This window comes from Prunus avium, chromosome 3 (genome assembly GCF_965620075.1).
Source record: "Prunus avium chromosome 3, drPruAviu1.hap1.1, whole genome shotgun sequence".
NCBI classification, from domain to species: domain Eukaryota; kingdom Viridiplantae; phylum Streptophyta; class Magnoliopsida; order Rosales; family Rosaceae; genus Prunus; species Prunus avium.
Window position 1 is genome coordinate 5,728,199 of NC_142286.1, and position 17,532 is coordinate 5,745,730.

General features: G+C 38.0%; 4 protein-coding genes, 1 long non-coding RNA gene and 1 other non-coding gene across 6 annotated transcripts; 4 read left to right on the plus strand and 2 right to left on the minus strand.

Annotated features, from left to right (window-relative positions):
- Positions 1–739: 739 nt before the first annotated feature.
- On the minus strand, positions 740–1,478 carry RPS17 (ribosomal protein S17). Its single transcript, XM_021973411.2, has one exon. It carries the CDS (start codon positions 1,357–1,359, stop codon positions 898–900), a length of 462 nt encoding a protein of 153 aa, XP_021829103.1. The 5' UTR covers positions 1,360–1,478; the 3' UTR covers positions 740–897.
- Positions 1,479–3,375: 1,897 nt separating this feature from the next.
- Positions 3,376–5,774, plus strand: LOC110769455 (glycolate oxidase 1-like). Its single transcript, XM_088250016.1, has 10 exons — positions 3,376–3,478; positions 3,648–3,694; positions 3,813–3,890; positions 4,013–4,137; positions 4,303–4,369; positions 4,467–4,529; positions 4,615–4,684; positions 4,794–4,894; positions 5,063–5,167; positions 5,303–5,774. Exons 1-10 carry the CDS (start codon positions 3,427–3,429, stop codon positions 5,486–5,488), a joined length of 894 nt encoding a protein of 297 aa, XP_088106142.1. The 5' UTR covers positions 3,376–3,426; the 3' UTR covers positions 5,489–5,774.
- Positions 5,775–7,448: 1,674 nt separating this feature from the next.
- Positions 7,449–11,954, plus strand: LOC148295502 (uncharacterized). The gene is given in 4 exon segments (XM_088250498.1): positions 7,449–7,478; positions 7,583–7,640; positions 10,955–11,599; positions 11,920–11,954. Coding segments are annotated over 4 exon segments (768 nt in total).
- A 1,132-nt stretch (positions 11,955–13,086) lies between these two features.
- LOC148295503 (uncharacterized) lies at positions 13,087–15,120 on the plus strand. Its single transcript, XR_015834411.1, has 2 exons — positions 13,087–13,304; positions 13,386–15,120. It is a non-coding gene; the product is annotated as an uncharacterized LOC148295503 (long non-coding RNA).
- A 1,024-nt stretch (positions 15,121–16,144) lies between these two features.
- Positions 16,145–17,510, plus strand: LOC110769508 (photosystem I reaction center subunit VI, chloroplastic). Its single transcript, XM_021973494.2, has 3 exons — positions 16,145–16,381; positions 16,494–16,620; positions 17,127–17,510. The coding sequence occupies exons 1-3, from the start codon at positions 16,254–16,256 to the stop codon at positions 17,304–17,306; spliced, it is 435 nt and encodes a 144-aa protein (XP_021829186.1). The 5' UTR covers positions 16,145–16,253; the 3' UTR covers positions 17,307–17,510.
- Positions 16,727–16,800, minus strand: TRNAT-AGU (transfer RNA threonine (anticodon AGU)). Its single transcript has one exon. It is a non-coding gene; the product is annotated as a tRNA-Thr (tRNA).
- Positions 17,511–17,532: the final 22 nt, after the last annotated feature.

The window sequence follows — 17,532 nt, forward strand, 5'->3', positions numbered from 1 at the left end:
CTTGGACTTGCTCATGGAAACACAAGTAACAACAACAATTAAGAGGAAAATCACCCCCTATGACTATAATAATCACTCCAATGCTAAATTTCTTCCAGTTGAGAAACCAAACCTGAAAACTAAATACATTGCAAATACTAACAACCACCACTTACGGGCATACTGTCAACCAACTGTTCCAAGTTCCTCCTGACAGCATAGGGTGATGATCAACTCCAAGGATTAGTGTCAGTTGCTCACTAGTAGTATTAACCAATGTGATTCAAGGTAATCAAAAGACCACTCTGATGGTAGTAACTCAAGAGAATACAGCTAGAGAAATCAGATAGTAGCAAAAGTTATAATTTTCCCCAAATAATAGACTAATACAAACTTCTTTTTGTGTCAAGAGCATATATCACCTTAAATTTACCCTGTAAAACACAATTACTCCAACCCAATAGGAGTACCAATTTCCACATTAAATTCAGCAAGCAAGCAATATTCTGTCATAGTTTTACAATGCATTTAAACCCACAAATGATCACATTCATGCCTTCTTTTACTCACATTCCTCACACTTGTTCCTACTCTCATGTATGCATTAATCCAAATTTACTGAATACTGCCTACATTAGATTTGAGGATTCATCCATTCTCAATCCAAACCAAATTCATGGAAAGCTAAATCCACACAATTTAATCTAGAAGTATAACGAAACCCATAACACCAGAATTAGAACAAAATCAGTTAAATAAGTTAAATAAGTTAATATGAAATCCATTACCAAAAACCCATTAAAATTACACTAATTCCAAGCAACAAAATCTTAAGCATTGAATCATTTTCGACCAAATTACACAAATTCTCATTCCAAATCACAAAATGAACAATCAAACAGCAACATGGACCTCACTCTAAACCTGCTGAGACTCCAAAGGAATCCCAAGCTCGTTGGACGCCTCTACTTCACCAGACTTGCTCTTCACATTCTTGGCAGGAAGCGGAACAGCAATGAAAGTCTTGGTCTTGCTAATGGGTCTGCTTTTTTCAAGCTGCACAACGTCCCCAACCTGGAACTGATTTTCTGGGTCGTGAGCCTGGTACTTCTTCTTCGTCCTCACCCTCCTCTTGTACTTCGGGTGTGGGGCCAAGCGAGTGACCTCAACGGCGACGGTCTTGTCGCTTGTGGAGCAGACGACTCGGCCTTGAAGGTACTTCAGGGCTCTGACGGGAGGGAGGAAAGAGTGGCGTTGTAGGGTTGGGAAGGAGAGAGAGGAAGTGGGTTTGGAGAGAGGAGAGAAAGGGGTGGAGGAGCCATGGAGGAATGGGGTGGAGAGCTTGGGAGAGAGGTGGAGAAGTGAAGCTGTGAGTGACATTTTCTTTGGTTTGATGTTTGAGTTTGGAGTTTTTGGGTAAAAAAAGGCAGGAAAGGATAAGAGGGATGGGATGAGGTGGTGTCTCTCTCCACTCTATCTTCTGGATTTGGGATATTAGGAATTTTGGGTTTCTCTATTGAATTTTTCTATGTACACCCATAAAAAATAAGAAAATGGTTTTTAAACCCCTAATTAAAACTCTCAACCGTAATGGGCTTGGATACTTTTATATGGTTGATTATTATCCAGAATTTGGCCGTCAATTCACACCCAAAGCCCTACATGAAAATGGGTCTAGTAAAGTTTCTGTTGATTTAGTCCCACATATATGCTGATCATGTGCTTATGCTTTGCTCGTTACAATTTAGTGAACATCAATGACAATGCTATCCCATGCCTCATTGTGTCTAGCTTGACTGAAATTGCCAACTCTCATGCCTGTTAACTTTTAATCCTTGAGGAGGATTAATTTGTACGGGTGCGATTATAAAATTCCCATATTTCTTTTGGCGTGAAATCTGGATCCATTGTAATTACTGCCCACCACATGTGTTTTGTTTTTGAGTATCTTCATGATGTTTTTAGTGATTTCATTAAATTGAAGAGGGTTGGGTCAAAGTGGTGCTATAATTGCCAATAAAGTAAAAAATAATTAAGATTATTCCTAAAAATATTATAGTAGTTAAGATTAATATAATGTGTGTTTTCAGTTCAAAATCAATTGGTAGTGGGTAAAAAGGTTTAATCTTATGATGATTCTTAAAAATATTAAGGCAAAGCTCTTCCATTTCCAATATAGGATAATACTCTCAACATGCCACTTCGCATATGGCGCCACTCGAACTAAACAGTGAACAACACATTATTAGGTGACGCACGTAATTGTTGGACTCAAAATGCAGATAATCTTCTATAATAACATTAGAATGTGAGCATCCAATCAATCATTTAAGCTATTAGGGCACAACTTCCATTTCGAACATGTAATAATACTCTCTACAAAGACTACGTGTTTTGTTTAAAGAAAATGTAATAACAATGTGGGATATCTCAACACTTTCGTAAAGTCTTGGCCTTTGAGAATATAATATACATATATATTATGTATATGTGCTATTTCTTCGGAACTACAATTAGTGAAAAGTTACAGGGAGAATTGCTTAAAATGGTTAATGGAATATTGATAAAGGAATTAAGTTCTAGTACTCAAGCTTTGGCACTTGCTGCGAAATCGGGCGAAGGAAAGGAATGCTTGCGTGAGGACTTGGGGGACGGAATATTTGATGACAGGAATTCTACGAAAGAAACTAGATTCTATTTCAGGGTTTATTATATAAGGAACCAAGATCGTCATTTACTCCCACACCCTTACAAGGAACCAACTTCTCCTCTCGCTCACAGGCCCTACATATTTTTGGTTTTTTGTGAATTGAAACTATGGATATGAGGAAATTTGAGGAAATGGAAGGAGATAGTGATGAGTACAGTGGTGATGATGGTGGCTATAGTGGCCATGGCGGCTATGGCGGTCATGGTGGCTATGGCGGCTATGGCGGTCATGGTGGCTATGGCGGCTATGGCGGTCATGGTGGCTATGGCAGCTATGGCGGTCATGGTGGCCAGTACATCCATGAACAAGAGCAGGAGGACGAGCAGTATCTGCAACAACCGAATCAGAGTTGGGGCCAGCCACCGAGGGGGAGGCCTTCTCGGGTGCCCAGAGTTTCTGCTTTTGTATCTCCAGTCTCGATGATCAAGTCTCCTACTCCTACTCCTACTCCTACTCCTGGTATGGTTTTTCTTTTTTTCTTCTTCATTCTGTCTGGGCCCTTTTCTTGTGAAGCAAACTTGTACGTACACAGCCTTTTTCATATATCCATATTATAACACTTATTCATCTAAATTTAATCTGACAAAACTAATAGAATCATATAATATTTTTTTTTAAAGTTAAAAGCTTCACCATCTTACAAAGTTTAGGGAAACTTTTTAATTGTTGTGTTATATTATATTATGGATGTACGTAATATAGACTTGGGAACAACTGTATTGGGTTTCAATATTTCAATGCCCATCATGATTGCTCCTACAGCAATGCAAAAGATGGCTCATCCTCAAGGTATAAGCCCCTCTTATTCATGCTTTTCTGTGACATACTTCTTTATGTAAGTTGAATGAAAATAGAACAATAGGAATACATTCAAAGCTCTGTCCTTAAAAGTTTTTATATGTCAAGTTTTTCCTATAAAGCAGAGATGGCTAAAGTTAATTTTATAATTCTCAATCAGGAGAGTGTGCAACGGCAAGAGCAGCAGCCGCAGCTGACACAATTATGGTTTGAATTCTGTTTTCCTATCACACTTTGTTTTTAAAGTGTTGCCTTTGAGGTGCAAGCCTGCCTTGCTCTGTGGCTTTATCATCAGTGACTTGTATATGTATGTTGGTTGTTATAGACACTGTCCACTTTGGCTACTTCCAGTGTCGAAGAGGTTGCATCAACGGTTCCTGGCATTCGCTTTTTCCAACTCTATGTGAGTTTCAAATTCATCATCACTATTTTCTGCTACTGTATCCATGATTATATATTTCCTTGAAGGTTCTCATTTGTTTTGTGTTGTTAACTGTATCCATGATTGATGTTCTTCTTGTTCAGGTGTACAAAGACAGGAGGGTGGTTACAAAGCTTGTCAGCAGAGCTGAGAAGGCGGGTTTCAAGGCCATAGTTCTTACTGTGGACACTCCAAGGCTTGGGCGCAGGGAGGCTGATACCAAGAACGGGTGAGCATTCATTCAAGGATTTATTTGGAGATAAACAAACACACTTACTACAGAGATGTTAGGTTGTTTCAATACGCAGCCAAATCTCGGTTAAGGTTTTATATATCTTTTATAAGTTCATTTTGTGAAATGAGGTCCTAAAGATGTTTGATGGCTACTCAACAGATTTGTTTTGCCGCCAAATTTGAAATTGAAAAACTTAGAGGATTTGGATCTTGGAAAGATGGATAAGGTGGGTCTCATATGACTTTAATAAAATCAGACAAATAACTTAGTATAGGTAACTTCATTTGACATATTCATTTAACGATTTGGTGATGAAATTCTAGACCAATGATTCTGGACTTGCCTCATATGTTGCTGCACAAATCGACCCGTCTCTCAGCTGGAAGGTAAAGATGGTTGCTTCAATATAAGATCATTCAAACAAAAAATCTGATTTAACAATTGAAATGATTCTCTTGGCCACATGCACAGGATGTAAAATGGCTTCAGACAATCACCAAATTACCAATTCTTTTAAAGGGTGTACTTACTGCTGAGGATGGTAAGTGACCAAATCCCTGACTCAACATTCCAATACAAAACGAACTTCCCTGCTTTATCTGTTATCGGATATTTATGGCCAACTCACGATATATCTGCTAACAATGCAGCAGGACTAGCGGTACAACATGGAGCTGCAGGAATTATTGTCTCCAATCATGGAGCTCGCCAGCTTGATTATGTCCCTGCAACTATCATGGTTTTGGAGGAGGTACCTTTGATTCTTTCATAAATATGATTTTATCGATTCGTTTAACGCTTATATTCTTGATACTTTAGCCATTCTGAATGCCAAGTAGTTCCCTTATCTTCGGTTCTTTATTTTGTCCCTTTTCTTTGGTGTATCATGAGATTATGATTTTGTTAAAATGACTTATAGGTCGTCAAAGTTGTACAAGGCCGAATTCCTGTGTTTATGGATGGTGGAGTGAGGAGAGGAACGGATGTTTTCAAGGCTCTAGCTCTTGGAGCATCTGGTGTATTTGTGAGTAAAACATATGTCACATAACACTTACATGAGAAATAAGATACTGCAACTCTGATCCATTTTATTACCGACAATTCTGAATTATATATTAAAGCAATGAATTTGAAACAATGCCTAATGTTCCAATTTCAGATTGGTAGACCAGTGTTGTTCGCATTAGCTGCTGATGGTGAAGCTGGTGTAAGGAAAGTACTTCAAATGCTTCGTGACGAGTTTGAGCTAACGATGTCATTAAGTGGATGCCGTTCGCTGAAGGAGATCAGCCGCGACCACATTGTGACTGAATGGGATCATCCTCGGATTGCATCCAGATTATAAGTAGGTCAGGATTCTTTACGTGCATTTGATTTAATGGACTGTCAGAAGTTTCCTGTCTTGAACCCCTTAAGGTTCAGAAAATATATTTGGGAACTCAACTTTCTATATTGGGAATTGTTGATAAAGTTCCCTAGGGGTCTATCAGATAATGCTTGTGTTAATAGTCTGTATTGATAATAATGCTGTGTTTCCTTTAGAAGTCCTGCTGTTATTGGACTTGTTATGTATATATTCCACTATGTACACACGTTAAATGTAATGTGAAAAGCTACAGTTTCTTCAAGAATCAATGGTGATCAATAAAGAGCCTTTACTTACTTCACTCTTGAAGCACCAAACAAGCGTCCAATAGTAAACAAAGTCCCAGCCAGTCTAAAGCTAAGAACCTCTTATCATAACACATGGGATAAATATCACATATCTCTACAGACGTTTACAAGATTATGAGACCTTATCAACAGCCCCTCACAAACTAAGCAGCCGGGAGGTGACAAGTTTGGACACCAGTAAGGAGAAACGAGCTTTAGACACAGCCCCTTTGTAAAAAAAAAATCAGCAATTTGGGCAGAAGGCGACAAAAACTGAACCCAATGACTCCCAGAAGCAACAAGTTCCCGAACAAAGTGATAATCCAAGGCAGTATGCTTCGTTCAAACGTGGCGCGGCTATACACTTTACATATAATAAAATATTATTTAAACGGTATAGCCGCGCGGCTATACGCTTTCAATAAATTCGGTGTAGCCACGCGGCTATACTCTTTACATATATTAAATAAATTCGTATATTTATTAAGTATATGGGATCTTGAATTCCACTCTTAATGTAGTTGTTCTGTATGATGAGTAAAACATCTCATAAGTCCATAATGAATCAATTAGGCAATCAACCAACTTGATTTAAATATGAATTTCTAAATTTCTGGTATTTTCGATTCATATGGGCAACTTATGAGTGTTTAAATTATTTTAGCAAGATTTTATGATCAATAGGTTATGCGTCAACTCTTATAAAGAATTTCATTCTACACGCTTTTCATATTTTCTTTTATTAGAACTTAAAATACATAAAGAAGGATATATAATGTATATTTTTAAGAGTATAGCGCCTATACTCTTTAAATAAATTTGAATATTTAAAAAATATAGCCGGCCGGTTTTACTCTTTACATTTATTAAAATATTTAAAACATTAACTATGATCCTTCTTGAACAAATAAGCGGTTTTACTCTTTACATTTATGTTTTAATTTTTATTCTCTTTTAGTTAAAGCAACTATTCATTAATATTTTCATGCCTTCACACTGCCCTCCACCGATTGGTTTTTCATCATCGGCATAGTCCACAGTAAAAACCAATATAGGACTCCAGATCTATAACTTCTTATATTTGACCTAAAATATTGTGTTACTTTATATTAATAGGAAGACATAATTGGTATACTTGTATATGCAAAAAAAAACTCACGAATCATTCCCCTTTAATTGATAACATCAAGCTCATACACTATGCCTCAACTCCCATATAGGGCCAAAGAAATTCTCATGCCAAAAGTCTAAATTTTAAAGTTACCATTCGACAACATAAAGAGTAACAAAAATAAACTTCAAACCCTAAAATATACACTCATGAAGACTTGAATAAACTTCAAACCCTTCAAAAGCAAAAAATAACGGGTTGTTATCACAATTTAAAATTTTGCTGAAATAAAATAATGAATTCTAATTGAAAATAAGACTGAGTTCCAATCCAACATTGCATTCTTGTTTTTGTCTTCCAAAACTCCAAAAACAGGAATACAGAACATAAAGAGAAAAAGAATTACATGTTGTGGAGTTATGCATCTGCAAACCACATCTTACAGACTATCTATTCAATCTATCTAAGAAAACAAATGTTTGAGGCCTAAGAAAATATTTTGTAAGTTTCGGCTGATACAATAATTTGGCGTGCTCCTCCTATGGGTGAAAAACCTGCCAAAAGCACTCCTGTAATGATTGATATCTGAAATCAAGCACATATATAATATATAAGTATAATGCTTAGTTATTTTGACAATTTGCTAATAATGATAAAGAAAATGATAACTTGCAGCTAAAACAGATTAATTACTTAGGAGAGGGCGAGTCTACAACGGAGAGCGATTCTGCAGGTGAGGGCGAGTCTTGGACTGGCCTTTGAGACGACTTTCACTCACCTACACATACTCAATGATTCAATATTATGCTCATATGTAACACCAATTTTCATTATAATTCAACCCTAAAGATCTTACAAAAACCCAAACCATAGTCTAATACTAGTTGATATGATTCCCAGAGATAGAACCTCCTCCAAGATGTGATTTCCCTCCTTTGAAGGAGGTTTCACTCACCTCCAACCTTCAACATTAGTGGTTGAAAGTAGAATGAAAAGATCTTTCAAAGACAATTGAACTTATAACATTTCCTTGTGAAATTACTAAACTCTAGACTAAAATGCCACCCACTGCAGGCAAAATATTAATATGTGAAGGTTATCATGAATCGCTGGAGGAATTGCTAAACATCAAGTTTAATTTCCTCCAATAGCCCATTTAATAAAGGAAATCCTTGATACGTAAGAACTTTACATTTGTATTAATATTGTTCAATATAAACCTACAAGAGTTGCAGTGCATACTATATTCAACATACAATAACTATCACAATCCCACATAAGTGATATTTAATTCAATTCTTGCGGAAAACAGACTTTGAAGAAAATGATCATATCATCATGATGAATAGTCTCTTCACCATGTGGTTGGCATTTCCTAACTACTATTCTTTTCTTTACTAAAAAAAAATAATGTTTTATTGATAAATTAACACTTTTTACACTAAATTTTCTCATATCATTATCAAAGTTTAGTTGAAAGCATACTATAAACTATTATTTCATAAAACTAAAATGGTCATAGTTGAGTGTGATGCTTTTTGGTCTCCGATTAATTAGCCACGTTTGATTAGTTTTGATCACATTATGAGAGCTACAGGGCATATTCTTCTTTCTACATGAGAGGAAGAAAGTTTATATATATTCGATAATGGTTCCACAACCCCTGCATTCCAACACTTTTCATCTTTGTTAAATCCTTCTCCACTAAAAAGATCAGTGCAATCAAGAAACAAATCATGTAACAAACGTTCAACATGTAACGACTGCATACCTGACACAATTAACCTTTCTACAGTTTGCCTACCTTTAATGTGATGTGGGAGGATAGTTTTCAATGTGAAGTGGTGCACAGGGCCTCAAAGGAACAATGGATCTCTTACACGGCTAGTTTGGGGGTTTGAGCTACCTAAATTATAATGAATGGCTCAATTCATCAAATTTCAGCTGCCAATAATGTTCTTTTACCTATTCAAAGCTATTCCGTGTGTGGTTTATGGCCATGAATGTGAAGATAGTGGAAAAGCGTAGTCTTCAAACCTCAATTAGACCCTTGTTGTTCCTTTTTGATGAGGTTTGAGGGGTCCAATTTTGCTTTGAAGATTTTAGAGGCCAACATCCTGCATAGATATTTTCCACATAGCATACTACACTTGTGGGAACTGGTTTTGGGGCCAATTTTTGACAAAACAATTTATTTGGGACATTGGTCTTGTTGCTGCACTTTGGCAATTTATGCTCTGCTGCTGCCATCCTTTTAGCACCTTTTACTGATGTTGTTGTCTTCAAAGGCTGCTATCTCACACTAGGGGTGGGCGTAGGGGTCATCATTTGGCCCACGGGCCCGTGGGCTGATGGGGACCCACCTGGCTCATCCAGAAAAAGCCTATAGCCCAGTTCGTTGTGGGCCATGGGTCGGCCCGGCTTGATATTTAGTGGGCTAGGCTTGAGCTTTAGACACAGGCCCGTGGGGACCCGCCTGGCCCATCCAGAAAAAGCCTAGCCCAATCCGTTGTGGGCCATGGATCGGCCTAGCCCGATATTTAGTGGGCTAGACTTGGGCTTAGGTGTCTAAAGCCCAGCCTGGCTCATAGGCCTGGACCGTTTGAGCCCATGAAGGCCCAGCCTGCAAAGCCCATTAAGGCCCGACCCGTAGGCCCATATACACAAAGGGTTTCGAACCCCTACCACTTTCATCCCAATCAACAACTTATCCACCATGCCATAGACAACTTAATGATTATATGCTACACCATTTGATATTTATATATGCTTTTATCAAACAGCTTGCCACAACTGAATTTAAGTAATATCAATAATGTTGGAGCTACATCAAACTATGTCAACTTAGAAGGCACTTCTTCCATGTCCTTGTTTAGAGATTTACAGTGAAGAGAATGTCACAAGAGTTCATATGAATTTTTGTTGTAGTTTTCTAAATTTTAATTTATGTATTGTGAATTTATGAAGAAAAAAAAATGAAGACATAAACATATAGATCAATGTAAATAGAGCACTATGAAAAAAAAAACAAAAAAACAAAAAAACAAAAAGGAAATGTAGAAACACACCAAAACATAAAAAACAAAGAATTGACCAAAAATAAATCAATATTAAAAAAAAATACAAAATAAAGTAGGCCCAATTCGGCCCTGCTCGATGGGCTTTTTCAAGCCTAACCCATGGGCCGAACTTGGACTTTGAATTTTTTTTTAAAACCCGACCCTACCCGGCCCTTTATTTTCTCTCTCCTCTTTAAAGCCCAGCCCAGCCTGGCCCAAGCCCATTAAATTTGAGCCGGGCTAGACGAGGCCTAGGTGGGCGTGATCCGGTTCGATTCAGTTTCTACCTCACACCGAAATTGGTACTATTCAATTGGTGTGGTTCGGTCTAATTTTGGATAAAAAAATTTATGAAATCAGTAGGTTCGATTTAAACCAATTACAATGTGGACCGAATGTTTTTTTGTATATTTTTCAACAAAAAAAAATTTATCACAAATTCCAACTAAAATTTATATTTTGGGCTTCAAAATTCACAAATGACCTAATTTCATGCAAAGAGAGATGATTGTGCCTAGAGAACATAGGTGCTTTGAAGTTGGACTTGGGGAATATTAGTTATGGGATTAGAACTTTAGCATTGGACTTAAATATTTAAAAAATACACAGTCGGTCTGATCCGGTCCAGTGTTGTAAGGTGTGAAACCAGTACTGAAATCGGTTTGATTTGGTCTGGTCCAGTTTGGTGTTGGTTTGTTGACTTTTTACTTAACACGGTTTTTTTCCAGTTTTTTCTGTCCAATGCGGCTCTGTGTTCTGATTTTCTGGTCTCAATGCCTACCCCTATCTCACACCAACTTTGGGGGTGGTTTGCCTTGTACACAAGAGCATCATGACTCATCAATTTCTCTTCGTGGAGCAAGAGCCAATAAACCGGGGAAGTCCTCTTCTTTTTCTTGTTTCTTTTCTTTTCTTTTAGTTTAATTTTTTTCTACTTCCTTCCTTAACTTTTGTGTTGCATGTTTTCTTTTCTTAACATTGGGCGAAGACCCCATCATCTGTAACCTAATGGATAAGCATCATGAGCAGCGAGAAAAATACCAACTTATGCAATTTCTTATGGGCCTCAACAATGTTCATGACACCGTTTGCACCAGCATTCTCATGATGACACCATTGCCCAATATTCATCAAGCTTGTTCATTCATTAGCAATCATGAGCAACAACGCCAGTTGTAGTCGAAATAACGCCAACAATTGCCATCCGACTATTTTTCTCTTGCTGCCGCAACACAAACCCGCTCTGACCAGCGCTGCGATCACTGCAACCGCCAGGGACACACCATCGACAATTGCCACACTCTCAAATACCATTGTAACTTTTGTGACAAAAGAGGACATACAGAGGACATGTGCAAAATTAAGAATGGAACATGGGTGCCCAATCCCAATGGAGGCCATGGCAACAAAACTGGTCGAAAGCAACAACCTCAAGGGGCCTCTTTTTCCCGTCCTGCTGTCCATGCAGCGGAAACAACTCCAGTCCCTCAAGGGCCATCCATGCCGCAGCCAACACATCCTCCTACATCTTCTAATCCATTGAGTGCACTCTCTGTAGATCAAATTCAACAGTTAACTCATGCTCTCTCTTTGCTTTCTTCTGGTAATGGGAACACTTATGCAAATGCCGCAGGTTCAAATTATTTTTCTATTCCTTCCATTAATTCTGTGTTTACTAAGCCATGGATCTTGGATAACAGTGCTACAAATCATATTGTTTTTTATTCCACTTTATTTACTCACACCAAACCTCTGTCTATACCCATTGTTAATTTGCCCACTGGTTCTTCAATCCCAATCACTTGCACTGGTACAATACCATTTAATTTTGACATAACTTTAGCCGATGTCTTGTGTGTTCCGTCTTTTAATCTCAATCTCATGTCCGCTAGCAAAGTCACTGACTTTCTCAATTGTTGTGTCATTTTGTTTCCCACTTTTTGTGTTTTGCAGGACTTGGCTTCAGGGAAGATGATTGGTTCAGGTAAGATGCGTGGTGGTCTTTACTACATGTCGCCTATTCACCAGACACCTGCCTCTTATCAAGTCTCTCATCCTTCCAATTTATGGCACCAACGACTCGGACATCCGCCCCCTTCTCATCTTAAATTAGCTTCTTCTTTGTTACTTTCTAATGCTATTTCCCTTGACAATCATTGTAGTGTCTGTCCTTTAGCCAAACAGACCAGACTTCCATTTTCTTTAAGTTCAATATCAACTCATGCATCGTTTGTTTTATTACATTGTGACATATGAGGTCCTTACAAAATTCCCACTCACTCCGGGGCTCGTTTCTTCTTTACAATTGTGGATGATTTTAGTCGATGTACTTGGGTGTTTTCAATGTCTAAAAAAATCTTAGACACAAAATCTCCTAAAGTCTTTTATCACTTTTGCTCACACTCAGTTCCATGCTACAGTTAAAACCATTAGAGTAGACAATGGGTCTGAATTCCTCTCCATGCGGGATTATTTTCAATCTAACAACATTGAACTTCAACGCACTTATGTTTACACCCCCCCAATAGAATGGGATTGTTGAACGCAAACATCGCCATATTCTTACAGTGGCCCGTGCTTTACTCTTTCAGTCCAACACACGCCTCATTTTTTGGGGCAATTGCGTACTCACTGCCGTTTATCTCATCAACCGTTTACCTTCACCCTTCCTCTCCAACAAATCACCCTTTGAACTCCTATACAACCGTCCACCATCCCTTGAACATCTCAAAGTTTTTGGATGTCTTAGTTATGCTACCGTTGTCCATCCTACCTACAAATTTGAACCTAGAGCTCACCGATGTGCTACCGTTGTCCATCCTACCTACAAATTTGAACATAGAGCTCACCAATGTGTTTTTGTTGGCTATCCCACAGGCCACAAAGGATATAAACTTTATAACTTGGAAACTAAACAATTTTTGATCAGTCGCGATGTCAAATTTCATGAAACTTCCTTTCCATTTTCTAATCTTTCATCTCATGATTCTCATCTTCCTCCTTAACCCCACATGGTGCTGACCCCATTTATGTCCCCTCACCAGCCGACACTCCCACTCCACATATCCTAGATATTTCTACTCTCCCAGACCTCCCTCCCTAAATCGTGCCTACATCTCCTCCATTAGTAGACATCCCCACCCCTCATGAAACCCCCACACCTTCTCCTAACCATCTCACTGGCTCTCATACCGACCCTGAAATTCCCATCTCTTCCCCACCCACTCTTGCTTCTCTCAGGCAATCCACTCGTCCCAAACAACCACCGGCATGGACTAAAGACTACCACATGTCCAACCAAGTCAATCACTCTTCTTTGCCATCACGTTCTACGAAAGGTACTCATTATCCCATCTCTGATTTTCTTTCCAACTCTCGTTTCTCTTCTGCCCATTGCTCTTTTTTAGCTAACTTTACAGGTCCATCTGAGCCTACCACCTAAGCTGAAGCTATCCTTGATTCGAACTGGCAACAAGCTATGCAAATAGAATTAGATGCGTTACACCATAATCACACTTGGGACTTGGTTCCTCTTCCCGCTGGTCATAAGCCTATCGGCTCAAAATGGGTTTTAAAAAAGAAATACAAGTCTGACGGTTCTCTTGATCGTTACAAGGCTCGTGTTGTTGCCAAAGGATACACACAGGTTGAGGGAGTTGATTACCAGGAAACCTTTTCACCCACTGCCAAACTCACCACTTTGCGTTGTCTCCTTATCATTGCTACTGCCCGCACTTAGTTCATTCACTAGTTAGATGTTCAAAATGCTTGTCTTCATGGCACTCTTCATGAAGAGGTCTACATGGATCCCCCTCCGGGTCTTGGCCGACAAGGTTAGAATCTTGTATGTCGGCTCAACAAGTCTCTTTACGGACTCAAATAGGCATCCAGAACTTGGTTCACCACCTTCTCAGACGCTATTCAGAATGCTGGATATGGTCAATCGAAAGCGGATTATTCTTTGTTCACCAAGGTCCGAGGTACTTCAATCACTGTCATTCTTATTTATATGAATGATATACTTATCATAGGAAATAATATCCAAGAGATGGAACAACTCAAAGCATTTCTTCTCAAACGCTTCCGCATCAAAGACCTCGGTGATCTAAAGTATTTTCTGGGTATTGAGTTTGCACACTCAGAAATGGGAATTTTTATGTCACAAAGAAAATATGCACTTGATAGTCTACAAGACTCATGGTTACTCGATGCACGACCAGATTCTTTTCCGATGGAACAAAACTTGGCACTTACATCCATAGATGGAGCATTGTTGAATGACCCAACTAAATACAGAAGGTTAGTTGGGAGATTAATATATCTCACTGTTACTAGACTAGACATCGTTTATCCTGTTCGTACTTTGAGCCAATTTATGCACGAGCCAAGGAAACTGCATTGGGATGCAACTATGCGATATATCAAAGGGACTCCTAGTCAAGGTCTACTATTTTCTGCCAACAATAATCTAGACTTGAAAGCTTATTGTGATTCTGACTGGGGACGATGTCATACCACGAGAAGATTAGTTATGGGATATTGTGTTTTTCTTGGCAATTCACTCATTTCGTGGAAGTTTAAGAAGCAAGATAATGTGTCCAGATCATCAGCTGAGGCAGAATACCATGCTATGGCAAATACTTGCCTGGAAATAACTTGGCTACGTTACATATTACAAGATTTACGAGTTCCCTAGAAATTTCCCGCTTCATTGTTTTGTGATAATCAGGCAGCCTTGTACATCACAGCAAATCTTGTTTTTCACGAACGTACCAAGCATATTGAGATAGATTGTCACATAGTTCGAGAGAAATTACAAGCTGGTATAGTTCGTCCTACGTATGTGTCTACGCTTTTTCAATTAGCTGATATATTCACGAAGGCTTTAAGGAAGGATCAGTTTGTGAAGCTGCGAGACAAGTTGGGCGTTCGTAATCTTCACTCTCCAACTTGAGGGGGAGTATCAAGAATATATTGTAATTAATGTATAATATTGTATTTGTCTAAACTAGGAAAGGCTATTCCATGTATTGTGGATCACGGCTTTATAGGATTAGAATTAGGATTTGACTTTACCACTTGTATTTGTATATATATGGGCTACATAGCCTCTGTTCAATGTACTAGAAAGTATTCAGCCATATTATTATTTCATATATTCTTCCATATATCAATCTCAGGCAGGAACTACCTAGCTCTTTCTTATTTGTTGATGGGGTCTTCATATGCATCGAGTTGAGTCCAGAGATGCATAAAAGATTTGGGAGGATTTCAAGCATCAATTCTCACAGCAAAACACACATACAATTTACCAAATCCAGAAACAGATTGCTTCTCTATCCCAAGGCTCCATGACAGTCTCAGCGTACTTTACAAAACTCAATCATCTCTGGACTCAACTCGATGCATATGAAGACCCCATCATCAAATAAATAGAGAGAAAGATAACCTTTGTGTTTTAATATTTCTATAAGAGGGGATTCGAATTTAATTCATCTTTTACATTGGAAAAGAAAAATCAATGTATTAATAGCTAGTTAAATTGAAAAAAACTTACTAATCATTAAAAAATGACACACTCAAATTGAAAAACTTTTAATCATTCAACTATGTTCGAATAAATAAACGAATACAATATTTTCTATAAAATAAAATAATCACAATATTTCGAATTTGACTTCTTGTTTTTTAATTTTGATATTCCATTAAAAGTTTTAATTGAGATTAATTTTTCCAAGTGTGACCTTTTTCTACATAAATTTGAAAGTTATTTTGGCTAACCACTTTTAATTATCTTTTCCTCCAATTATATTATCTCTTTTAATTATTCTTAAAGTGTGAGTTAACTTATGAACAAAAGGTAAAAGTATAGTAAAGTCATTAAAGTAAGGGAAATTCGAACTCGAATACAGACACAATACTCTAAACAATTAGTCTAACTCACATATCCCGTCTTATGATTATCATTGTTATTATATACTCTATAGACAAAGAAAATAACAAAACAAAATGACCACTAATAATAATAGTATGGCTCTAGCTAGATTTCTGAATATGATCAACAAGGATAGGCTTATCCAGCTTCCACTCCACGTGGCAGCATGCAAGTGAAGTTCAATATCCTCTAAACAAAACCCATCTCACCACGTGTCATGCTCAGATCCATGCAAAAGATCAAAAACCCAAACACACTCAGCTCCTCATCCTCCATAACCCAACTGAAACAAGAACAAAAGAAAAAGAAAATTAGCTAGCCAGAGACTCAGAGCAGACCAAATTATTTGGCCATGGCATCTCTGGCAACCTTAGCAGCTGTTCAACCAGCCACCATCAATGGCCTTGCTGGAAGTTCCTTCACCGGAACCAAGCTCTCTGTCAAGCCCACCCGCCAGACCCTCAGACCCAAAAACATCAGGTAAGTGCTAGAAGAAAAGGTTCTATATATTTTCATGAACCTCTGCTTTGAGCTTGTAAATTTGTAATGGGTGTGTTTAATTATAAGTTTACTGGGTGTGTTGGGTAAATAGGAGTGGTGCTGTGGTGGCCAAGTATGGAGACAAAAGTGTCTACTTTGACCTTGAGGATCTGGGCAACACTACCGGGAAGTGGGACTTGTACGGCTCAGATGCACCCTCACCCTACAACCCTCTTCAGGTTCTGTTGCTAAATACCCTAAATTCTTTGAATGTATGTAAATAATGTACTTAAAATTAGGAGAAAAAAAAAAAAAGAAAAAGAGGGAAAAAAAAAATTACAATAATGCTTTCATTGAGAGTTGAACTCAAGACCTCCCGCTTACTAAACGGGTGCTCTAACCAACTGAGCTATGAAAGCTGTTGTTGACAGAAGCAAAATTTTATACAACTTAAACGACTTATCTTAAAAGCAGTTTTCTTTTCTATTATTATTTTTATGTGTCAATAACAGTGGAAATCCTGACACATTAAATATTTGTCTCTAATGTTATAACATGTGCTATATAATCAAATATCATGTATATATTAACCTTGGTTATGTTGGTCCAATATTTCCCAATTATTTTCTAACCCAAGCTAATAATTAACAATTGAATATGTAACCCAAGTTTGGTTCAGTTATTTGACCAAGTCATCATCTAATTTAAGCTTGACAATGGCTACGAAATGCTAATATTTATGCAGAGCAAGTTCTTTGAGACATTTGCTGCTCCATTCACCAAGAGAGGCTTGTTGCTCAAGTTCCTGATCTTGGGAGGTGCTTCCACCATTGCTTACCTTAGTGCCACTGCTTCAGATGACATTCTACCCATCAAGAAGGGCCCACAACTTCCACCCAAGCTAGGCCCACGTGGCAAGATCTAATTGCATTTGGGATTTTCCATCTCTTCAAAGCTTTTCATCATGTGTATGTAATTGCTTCTTTGTTTTGTACTTGTAAGTATGTCTAATGCAGAATTAAGACCCCCTCACTTGACAATTATTCAAAGATATTTCTTTCAAGTGCAATTTGGGGCACTACTGCTTTTATGTTTTAAGATCATGATATCATCATCATATTTTGTGTTCTATGATCAGTGAAGTCTGAAAT